This window comes from Lygodium microphyllum, chromosome 6 (genome assembly GCF_053477565.2).
Source record: "Lygodium microphyllum isolate KBCC chromosome 6, Lygodium_microphyllum_v1.1.10, whole genome shotgun sequence".
Taxonomy (NCBI): Eukaryota; Viridiplantae; Streptophyta; class Polypodiopsida; order Schizaeales; family Lygodiaceae; genus Lygodium; species Lygodium microphyllum.
The window spans coordinates 65,167,766-65,180,208 of record NC_141140.1 but is presented as its reverse complement, the minus strand read 5'-3'; the positions used below and the strand labels follow the sequence as shown (position 1 = coordinate 65,180,208).

The following is a 12,443-nucleotide window of genomic DNA, read 5'->3' as shown; positions in this document are numbered from 1 at the left end:
AAGGCATTTAATATGTAGCCCTCTCTTCTGCTCAACCAAAGCCTTAAGGCTTTTAAAGTGAATGAACACCTCACTTTTCTCATGCATAAAGTAAACCCATACTTTGCAAGTAGTATCATCAATGAAGAAAACATAATACGTGCAACCACTCAAAGTTGCATCCTTTGTAGGACTCCACACATAAGGGTCTATCAATTCAAGTGGCTTATTGCATATATGCTTTTCATGTGAAAATGCATCCCTTTATTGCTTTCCAAGTTGACATGCTTTACCTACTTTATATATCCCATCAACCCTAAACTTGGGCAAGCCATCCACAATCTATTTTGACTGCATGTCTTTCAATTATTGTAAATTCACATTACCAATTTTCTTATGACAAATTTTAATATCAGCCACAATACTTGAACCTTGTGCAAACATGGTAGCATTCATTTTAGGCAAACTTACATCAAGAGTAAACATTTTACCAGCATATTTCCTTTTTACAATCAACCTGCAATTATTTTTGAGATCTTATACATAACAACCATCAGATATAAATCAAACCTACAATCCATGTTCTATCATCTAACTAATATAAACCAAGTTTTTTGTAATATTTGGTACATGTAGCATATCAACCAAGTACTTAGTTTTGCGATCTTGCATACTCAAAGGAACATTTCCAACATGAGTAATGGGGTGAGATGTATCATCCCCTATCTCCATATAGCCTGAAGGCTCTAGATTACCCATCTCTCTAAACCACTCTCCATGAGAAGTCATGTGGTTAGAGGCACCTAAAGTGCTGCATAACAAACAACTATTCACTTTTGTCATCATTGTTTCGGCTCTGGATACATAATTATCTAGTTGCTTTTTTCCATTTCTAATTTTGGCCTTACTTTTGAAGCAATTTTTAGAAATGTGGCCTTTTTAACCACAATGCTAGCACTCTTTGGTATCACCAAAATTGTGTTGCCTATTAGAATCTACAATGTGTCCTCTTTGACCCTTCCTTTCTTGAGACTATTCTCCTCTATTTTGTTGTGCATCATAACCTTGACCACAACCGCCAGCTTGGTCTTTGCCACAACTTCTATCTCTGCTAATAGAGTAAAACACATGTTCAAACTTGTTATTGCTTTAAGAAGAAGAGAAATCCAAGCCAAGGTTCTTCTCCTCAAGTACTAGCATAGAAATCAAGTTTGCAAAATCAAGGATATCATGCCTTGTATTCATAGATGACCTGAAGTTCTTATATTCGTCCATGTAAACATGCACACACAATATCATCATCATCAACTACCACACTGATAGATCCAAGAGCTTCCACAATACTCTTGATCTTCAATGCATAACCATTAATGAAAAGGTTCCCTCTTTTCACTTGGTTCAACTTTGAGTTGAGTCACAACTTTCTGGCCTTTGTATTTACTTCGAATAGCCTTGCCAAATTCTTCCATGCAATAGTGGGAGTTTTAGATTCTTACAAATAGTCCATCATGCTATCTATGATATATGACAAATGGCCAATACATGATTTTACTATGTATTAGCCCAATCTTTCTTAGCCTTTACATGTTCTGTAGTAGCATTTCGTGCAAGAACTTCACGTGTTACTACCATGTCTCCTTAAATATGATCCCAAACACCTTTGCCCTTCAAGAAATTTATCATCATTAACTTTCATGTAGGATAATTGTTCTTATTAAGCTTCTCCCTCGGAATCTAGTTGCAGTTGTTAGACATTTTGACAAAACAGGAAACCTTGCAAAAAACTGCAATCTACAACTAAGCTGATACCAAGTGCATCACAACTAAACATGCAACCTTTCTCACTCACTGCATAATAATAATGCAATCTGTATGTAGCTGCCTTTTGAATCCACAACTGCAAACACTTGAAACCTTACATATTCAAAATTTGTAACTTGTACACATGTAAATGGTAGACACAACTAAAACTACAATATACCCAAAAACTATTATCGAGACCACTTGCAGGTCCGAAACACGGAGGCCGAAATGACATCAAATGCCAAAAATCATAGTGGAAAATTTCTAAGGACTCATCTATAGTACATAAATTATTCTTTCTACTCAACAAGATTCACTACAATTAGAGATTGTAGACTTGCTAGCCTCAGGAGCCTCCTGCGGCTATAACCTAAGGTACATCTAGTAGTACATAAACTGCTCTTTCTACTCAACAAGTTTCACTACAATTAGAGATTGTAGCCTTGCTAGTCTCAGGAGCCTCTTGCAGCTATAACCTAAGGTAAATTGGGCAAGGTGGAAGAGCTTCTTACCCATTGCTTGCCGCCTTCACCTCAGTCTTCAATCAAGCTCTACACACTCGTGGGATCGCTCTGACACCATGAAAACAAACAAGAGGAGAGAGAGGTGAAGCACCCAATAGCACACACACACACAAAAGCAATGGAGACTTAAGAATATACACAGAGATGGCTGAAATCTTCTTCTTCTTCCACACAAAAGAACTAAGTCTACAACATGATAAAAGACTAATATGAAAGTACCACAACATATGTACATGCTGTCACTAAGTGTGAACCTGCTAGGAAAGAAGAGGTAGCACAATAAATGCACCATAATCAAGGATGGACTACGTGGGTGTAGTCTAGTTGTAGAATCATTGGCATATCCTCATGTCAGTCACCTAACACGCTAGTAAATAATATACTACCACATCACCAAGATGCGTAATGGATTCCAGCTCATATAGAGCTCAACATCTCAATGGTGGGGGGGGTAAATATGACCCAATGAATGGATATGATCTTTCCAAGTATCAAAGGAAAATAAATAATTTATAACATCATGTGGAAAATCATTATAAAGAAATGTGTGAAATCAACATTAACTCATTTCTAGTAAAGTGGATATCCTAATTTTCTATGTATCAATTTAGCTATGTGCACAATGCATTAGGTAAATACAGATCATGGTAGAGAGAAAGTGCACACCATGATGGGCAATGCCATGGCTTGAGCCCAAAATTTGGGCTAATTTTCAATCTATTTTTAGAATGATTTTTTAACCACACATGTTCATAAGAGTTTAAGGACATTCTCCTCAAAACAAATACATTGGATAATACATAGGCAATCCTCTACATTTGGTACTTGTTTCAATTGTGACTACAGTATTGGAATCAGATATTGCACAACCCTCTCAATTCCTTTGAGGATGTCTACAAGTATGCAAAGAACTTTGATAACACATCATAGTGAGCAAAGGCTAGTTGGCTTGAACTTCTCAACAAGTCTTAAGTCACATCGTGTAAGAAAACCCCAACAACAACTTTAATGAGTCATCTTCAACCAACGATTTGCAAGCAAAAGGGTGATAAGTGGAAGGTTATTAGAAGAGCAAAACATGCAACCAAATCATCAAAGGCACAAGATCAATGAAAGAGACAATGCGCAAGATGTAAGCGCGAACATGAATCCACTATGACAAGAGTACAATGGTTGAGCACCAACTCACACACTCCACAAGCTCCCTCTCTCCACACCAAGAATATGCAAGTTTATGAAATGGACAATGGACTATAGCCACACTCCCTTCTTTTATAGAAAAAAGTAAGGGAGTTGTCCTACCACAAAATAGGTTGGCAAATTACTAAATAAAGAATAAAGACAGTGCCCATAAATTAGGTTGTGGGCACCCATGAACCTGTGATATGACCACTTCTAACAAAGACTTCCTATATGAAGGATTGAATCAATAACTAATGATTTTGTTATCACTAGATTGACTACTTCCATGAAGAAGACAAGGATGTCCAATTTCAAAACTCTCACTAAATGATATGGAAACACATTGTACTTCTATCTTACATCCTACAGAGGAATCTTTCTGTTGATGCACATACATGCTCAAGTTGTCACTTAAACGAGATAGTGTTTGGTGGCATGATCTCTTGAAGGTCAAACTAACTCAACAAGTCTTAAGTTGCATTGTAAGAAAACCCAACAACAAATCCTAATTAGTCAACCAATGATTTCCAACCAAATGGGTGACAAGTGGAAGACTTCTCATATGGAGGATTGATTCAATAAATACTGATTTGATTATCACTAAAAGGCAAGGATGTCCAATTCAAAACCCTTGGTAAACGATTATGGAAATACTTTGTACTTATATTTGATATTCAAGAGAGGACTTTTTTTTGTTAATGCACACACATGTCCAAGTTGTCATGTAAATGAGTGTGTTTGATCCCATGACCTTTTGAAGATTACACTTTAAAAAACACCCAAATCATCATGATTTTTGTTGATAATGACTCTATTGATAGTTCTTTTTCTTTTTGCATGGTGTAAGTCTCAAGCTCACTAACTAAATACTTATATCATGTATGATTTGTAAAGACCTCAAGTATGGACTCATGGGATCAATTGGTACCTACAATCCAATAGTACAATGAAGTCATGGGACATTTATTGCATTAGTCACCATAATATCAACGTTATCCTATGATTTTATGCAAGCACCCTTACTTCTTACTAACTATAGGTTCTTTTGATTCAACATTCATAATCATGTGGTTACTTTCACATTTGATCATGCTTATTTTATCGAAGCCTTTTATGGCTTTACTACAGCCACATACCTTCTGGAGGATTGGGATGCCGATTAGCATAAAATGAAGCACAAGCTTGGGGTTTTATTTATGCCATCCTTTACGATTATTATCACCTATAAAAAATAATGTAAGAACTCAAGTACATATCACATTTATTTTTACTCCTCTAAGTCTAAAGGATTATGTTCATGACCATACATCAACATAAACGGATTATATCATGTGTCAAATACTTACTATTGTTGTAGGAAAATTTAATTGGTGAAAGATAACACTCTCACTTAGTCGAATAATGAAGAACATATGAATGTAGCATATTTGCCATAGTTTGAGTTGTTCATTTGGTAATACAGGATTACATAGCTAATATGTTTTGAAGACTGTGTGTCAAAAATGGAAATTCAATTAGGATCATAGTCATAAAATTCTATCGTCCAACCCATATAATTTAGAGAGGTTCTTCACAAGAGACCATCTAATTTATGGTTTGTCTTTGTTGACTTAAACCAAGACATTTTAATTTATTTTGATGGAGTTTGTGGCCTGGCCCTGATTTTTTTGAGCTAATCCCACTTTACACTTCATGGACATACTAGTCAATTTCTTATTGGGAGTTTGTAGAACATGTTACATCCTTGATTGCTTGTGTCATTCAACTTTGTTGAGCCAACATTGTGCACACTCATGCATCTAAATTTCCATGAACATCTTATGTTTTGCTAGTAAAAATACTAGCTAACAAGACCAAAGTCCAATTATGCCAACATGTATTACAGAAGGTGCATTGTCATATGTATATTACTTATACAAACATCCTCATTAATGGCTATGCATGACTTCCTTCTTTACATAGTAATTCAATTTTGATGGGATACTTTGCCACTATTTTTGGCTGAGTAGCTAGGATTTTGTGTGTTTAGACCACCTAAGCTTTTCAAGTTATGAATACCATCTTTGAATAGTTTCCACATATTGAAGTAATCATATGATCGCCAAAATTTGTTAAGAGAAAGTTAGAAATCAATTGAGTTTTCTAAAAAAGAGATAGCATTGCCCTTGGAAACACAAAGAGCATCAATAAGCTTGTTGGTTGTGTCCTTGTAGTAGTAGACATTGAAAACAACTAGCACTACTCTTCCCACCTCACCTTACAACCTCAGAGGTTGCACAAGTTGTTGGGATGTAGAGGAATTTCAATTACTAGTGATCGGTCTGGACAATCTAGTAGGTATTATACATATGATGACTATCAAGACTAAGTGTATGGACCAATGCCAAGATCTCCTTCTTTTTCAGGCATAGCACATCTATTGTTTGTTTGATATAAGGCGACACGTATAGCATAACCATTAGCACCTATATGGACCTCATAAAGTTTCTGTTTAGAACAATGATATACTTATAGTCACAACTATCCATTGAATGCTTGAAAACAAACATGCTTGAAAACAAACATTGATCAAGCTTACAATTCCAAAAAATTAGGAGGACCAACATGCTTCTTCTTATTGCATAATGAACTTAAGCAAACAAGTTTAGGGTTCAAAACTTTAATATAGTCTAATTGTATGAAGAAGAATGGGTTCACATGTGTGAAAACTAGAAATGACTTCATCTATCAATGTTTCAAAGAGGGCCATTCAATTAGTACCCTCACCTTTTCATGGTCAATCTCAACGCAGTTAAATGAGATAACAAATCCAAGTTATAATAGCTCCATATGAGATGCAAGCAATACACATGCTCCCTAAATGACTTATTATAAACAAGTTTGCCATTAATGGAAATAAAATACATTTTCCCTAGTACATACTAAATAGGTTAGCCATTATATGATGAAAGCTTGTGGGATTGTTGGTTAACCTAAAAGGTAAAACCAATAATTGATAGTGTTCACATAAGACATGCATTTTTTGAGCGAGGAGCTATTCATATTTATTATGTCTTGATCTTAATTGATTTTGATGAAGTACTTCACATCACAGAGTTATCCTTTGGGGATCATCTATCCTAGACAATAGGTATGCATTTTGAATGGTTATCTTATGAAGACCTTTATAATTCCCCTAGAAGCACATTTTATCATCCTTATTTTTAGAGAGAAGAACCAATGCACCCACAAAGACTTGTATTAGGCTCAATCAATCCTTTCACAAGATCACTATGTAATTGTCTAGCTATCTTGTCATCTACTATTGGGTTGGACTTATTTGTTTAGGCAATGTTTCTATATTTTAGTCCAGAGTTCCATAAAATAAGGTCTTTTCATTGAGTCAAATGAAAGGATGTTAGCAAATTTGTCGAGCAATCGATTTGAATAGTTTAAAGAATGTAAATTTTTATTATTAAAATACAAAGAAAATGACACTAAGAAGAAGATTGAACTTTATTAAGAATACATAAACATATTGCATGTGTTAAATGTATTTCCTAATTTCTATTGTTAAAAACAACCTTAGGGTGGACATGCTTTGAGCAAATCTATAAAAACACTATGTAATTGTCTAGCTATCTTTTCTTCTACTATCAATGGGTTGAACTTATTTGTTTAGGCAATGTTTCTATATTGTGGTCTAGTGTTTCATAAAACAAGGAAATTTCATTAGCTCAAATGAAAAGATGCTAGAAAATTTGCTAAGCAATTGATCTGAATAGTTTTAATGTAAATTCTAATTGTTTCAAATGCAAAGAAAACTAAGAAGAAGATTAAGCTTTATTAAGAAAACGTAAACATAATGCATGTCTAAAATATATTTATTGATTTCTATTGTTAAATCAAATCAAAGAGTGGACATCCTCTAAGAAATTCTATAAGCACCCATCCTAGATAACCAAGATGTAATATTTCTCCTTTTATGAGTAATTGCTATCCTTAGTTTCAAGATGGCTTCACCTCTGGGAAATGATTTCACTTGATTAAATACTCGAGACAAACTATCTATAGGGATGATTATGTCCCATGTCAATAACCAACACGAGCTTAGTGGATGTATCTAACAATGTCCACCAAATTCAAGACCTTGATCAAGGAGTCTATTCTCTTGTTCCAAGCATTTTTTCAAATGACTTACATGGAGTGATAAATCCAACAACTAGGATTCATTTTATCTTCTTGGTAATTTGGAAAGGTCTGCAATAGTGCAAATAATTTGATAAATAATCCTCCCCACGTGGTCACATCTACCTCCTCCAATTTGGACCTTATTTCATACCCTAAAAGTTCTCTCCCTTTGCCCTATTTTTACTTTACTACTAAGCTTTTTCCTCACAAATATTAGGCTATGGCAACCTTGTATTTTAGCTTCATTTGAACTAGGGAACCCTCACAAATATTAGGTTTTGTTCCATTTTGACATCACAAACCCTTTTGGTTTGTAACCATCGATCTTCAATCAAAGGCCCTCATGATACCATTATGGCACAAAAAATTTCATTTAGACAAGATCACCAAGAGAGTTGATGATGTACAACATGGCTAAATCTTCCTAGTAGTAGCCTAAGCTTGGGTGATATTAAGATCTCAATGGATAAGGAATTGCACTATAAGTCCATGATAACCACCTTTTCCTTACAAAGGAAGGATGTAAAATGGATGTCGTAGAGGAATGCTTATAAAAAATGTGTGCATAACTTTCAACTTATATGCAAGGTTATAGACTTTCGTAAAACAATTATTGGATATAAATTATTAATAAAATTAATGATAGATAATAACTTAAGTGTACAATTGACATTTTGATACACTTGCACAAGCACATACATATATGCACATGAGTATGTGTGCCCCCCCAAACACACGCGCGCGCACACACACACATGCACAAAGAGAGAGAGAGAGAGAGAGAGAGAGAGAGAGAGAGAGAGAGAGAGAGAGAGAGAGAGAGAGAGAGAGAGAGAGAGAGAGAGAGAGAGAGAGAGAGAGAGAGAGAGAGAGAGAGAGAGAGAGAGAGAGAGAGAGAGAGACCATCCTGGGTAAGCTTCAGTCCACATTTTTGGCTTGTATGGAGCATTGGGTTGAAAGCTTTCCCCATTTTTTCCACCATTATATGTATTGATCTAGCCATAGTCAAGCCAAATATCAAAATTAACTATGAGTATTATAATGTTAAAATTTTTGCATAGATTTATGATATCATATGATCATAAACATTTTTATTTCAATGACATAATATAAGGACATTAAGGTCCAAACTATGCTCAGTAAGAGAAAAATGAAGTATCCAAAAGTACATATTTCTTACCACTGGGTCAGGTGCATCTGGTTGCTTGCACATGATCCAAGGAACTCTAGTGTTGAGTCCTACTGCCATGTTAGCAGCCCACATTGCATACACATATGCTGAAGTTGTATTGTCATAGGCACCAAACTCATTTTCAATCTATATCCATAAATTTATAATGTCAATCTATGACATTTTAGAATTTTGTATATATCATTACATGCAATTATGTATTGGAAGTTCTCATGACATCTTTACCTTTTTTATCCCTAAAACACACATGCATTTTAAGTTATGAAACAATCATTTAGTATCTCATAAAAGTAAACAATTCATGTCACAAAGTTTTTGAAAAACCAATTTAATATAGGTAAAGGACATCCATATTAGAGGGATGTAAATCTCCATGCATTAGATTGGTACAACAAGCAACAAAGATATGTAAATGATTGAACACCTAAAATGTATGATTTCCTTTAGCCCATAAGGTCCACAAATGCCAGTGACTCAATTAAAGAATAAAAGTGATTGGAAAGTCATGCAAAAAGTCAATTGAACATTTCCCAATCGTCTTCTAAGAAATCTGGTACACAATTGCCAAGAAAGTGTAGCGAGGAAAAAACTCTAGTGAATGGGAAATACCAAAAAAGATGGGGATTGCTTCTACGGTATACAAGTATCTAAACATTGGGGCAAGGTAATGCAACACTTTGCTAATTTTTGCCTTGTAGCTAATAGCCCAATCATGCATCTCCAAAGAAACGGGGAATTGGTAGCATGTGAGCATCTTAAACATTAAACAAAGGTTTACGTTTTTTTCCAATACTTTCCCCATGGGTAACACTCCAATCATACATCTCAAGAGGAATGACCTACATTAAAAGCACATTTTATCTTCTAAAGCGTGCTAAGGTTGATATCATTTTAGTGATTTATCCAAGTGCTAAAGTGCAATGCCATGTTTATCTATCCAAGATGGGGGTAATACATGCATGAGACTCCTCATGGATGTCATTGTTTGTAGGCAAGAGCATTGCATCATGGAGTTATACATTTCAAGTTCCATTCCATGAGTGCAACAATTTCATTTTGGAGAGGTGAATGTTGTATAGAATTGACAAAGTTCTTATTTTTCCTAGCATGGGCTTATGATGCATAAAAAGTTCATGTGTTTGATATGTATATGCAAAAGAAAACACTTGATCACCATCATCAACCCCATCACAAATGTATTTGATACTCGATCATAGATTATATGTTCTTCAAATATTGCACTTTAATGCATGCTTCCATGTGCATAAAAATATCTTACAATGGTAGTCTATTAAAGCATTGAATATGGGATAGTATCCTCTTTCAATCTTCTATTGAGTGAGTTTTTGCAAAATCTCGTATCAATTATCTTAAATATGGAAAGCCTATTTGACCGAATCCTCTTTGCCCCACTCAGTTGAAGACGAGAGAACCAAAAAGGAAAAAGAGAGCTTGAAATCTTATCATAGTTGTTAATGGATGCTTGTACATCTGTTGGCTCTGAGAGATCAACATGAACCAAAGAGTCTTCACTTTGAATTTATGTAGTTGCCTCATGGTGCAATTTGAGATAGGTTGTCCACACTACATGCTTTTGTCCTTGACCAATCTTTAGCTATGACCTACTAGGAACACTTTGGATCCTCAATCTCTTGGACACTACAATTCACTAGCAAGACTTATTTTACCTTACACTAGACAAGAATGAGAGGGAGGAAGTAGATGCATTTATTATCCACATGAACCACTGCAATGCTTTAGCTGCCACAATGCCCCTTGGAGTTTGCCAATAGTTTACTTTTATTTAGCTTTGAAAATGTTAGACCCAATAGTTTTTGTTCGACACAAAATGGTTAAATGAAAAAGCAACATAATTAAATTTTGCACATCATCCAAACAATTTAATATTTATGATGCATTCAATTAACACACACAAAGAGTACACACTTCTTTTCATGCCTACAAGTTGTGAACTTGGTGGCCATGACCTTGCATGCCAAGGTGTGTCATCATCCTAACCTATCTTGCCATTCACGTGACTCTCTTGCTTTATCATCCACCACTGTTTGTCCCATTGCCTACTTAGCATACAAGCATGTGTATGTGGGTTGCTTGAATGTGCATTGCATCTCTCAATTCTATCATAAGCCATATACTTTGGCAATGTCCTTTTAGATTTATGAATAGTTGCTAACCACAAGCCTACCTAAAGTAGTTTTCTAGTTATGACTTTTCCTACAAAGTGTCCTCCTATGTCTCCTTCATGAGTCATAAGGAGCACCCTATCTTGCTTTGGCACTCATCATCTAAGGATATGATCTTTGCCTATTTTGTGTGGGACTTCATTGATTAGTGTATACTTTTGTGAAAAGCTCTAATTGCTTCTTTTGGACCTTTTCATAGTCACCAATTGTTTACATGGTCTAAAGATGGTGGATTAATTTTAGCCAATCTATTGCATTCAATAGTTTGGAATAGTTTCACATTTAAGGACTTGATGCCAAATAGTTTAAATTCCTATGCTATGATGACTTGTGATGGAAAAAGAGTTACAAAGTGTGCCTTCCCACATTTATGGATGATTTGAAAGTCAAAACTTTTGAAGTAACATCATCCACTAGAATAACGTGCATCAAATCTCAACCTTGCTGATCAACTATATCAATGAGTTTATTGGTCCACATAAAAGAAAAAGGGATTCACCAATAAAGCAATGCCTAAACTTTTGGACACTATAGTATTCCTAATGCCTTACTATCAACAGTAGTTTTTAATCCATTTTTCTTTGAAAATCTTTTTCTCACATAGTATATTGGGTAATCTAGATCAAGAATGGTTCCCAAAGGCATGCTAGATGCATCCACATTAACCTGGAAGGGGACATATCATCTATGTTTTCATAACATGGATTTGGAGCTTGTGAGTGTTCTAAATTGTTGTGAAGTCTTCCATGAAAATGGCCAAAAAATTATGCGAAGTTTGCAAATATTGTTGTCATCTCGCCTTGAAAACTTGATATTGCGGTCTATTAGCCAAATGGCAAGACAATGTATGTAAAATCCTCCCACTTTTTGTGATGAATTCTTTCTTCTCCTAATCCTCCAATGCCACTAAAATTTGGTTATATGAATGTATCTATCTAAAATCATACTTCTCATGCTTGGCCATATCATCTAGCATCCATTTTTAGTAGTATTTTGTGTAGGCAAACTTCATAGTCTATCCCCTTCAAATATGTATGATGTGAATACACTATTAATTCCTAATAAAAGGCCATCAATTGTCTTTAGAACCCCTTGGCTAGGTTCTTGTTGATCCAAATAATCTAAGACTATCTAGTTTTTGCCTAAGTGTATCTCTTCTAACTCAACATTAATGGGCGCATTCAACACTTTAGATCCTAGTTCCCTCTACTTTGGCCACTAGTTTGGTTGGATTATATTTTGCTTTGAATAATATGAGTTCAAACATTTTTTGTTTCCTCCTAGGTTCAAAATAGAAGCTACTAATTTAACCCTATAGTGTCCATGAGGATGATGCTCATAGCCCCAACTGCATAGCTTTTGGCATATTTATTATTGTAGTAGAGACAA

The 12,443-nt window shown here is 35.1% G+C and overlaps 1 protein-coding gene across 1 annotated transcript in view; it reads right to left on the bottom strand.

The window, feature by feature from the left end:
* The window catches only part of LOC148034635 (beta-galactosidase-like), a 96,299-nt gene that overhangs the window by 64,737 nt on the left and 19,119 nt on the right, over window positions 1-12,443 (bottom strand). The window contains exons 6-7 of the mRNA XM_087679561.1: window positions 8,839-8,976; window positions 8,562-8,653 (exon numbers count right to left, since the gene is read on the bottom strand). Coding sequence (XP_087535687.1) covers window positions 8,562-8,653; window positions 8,839-8,976 — 230 coding nt within the window. The remainder of the gene's footprint in view (window positions 1-8,561; window positions 8,654-8,838; window positions 8,977-12,443) is intronic.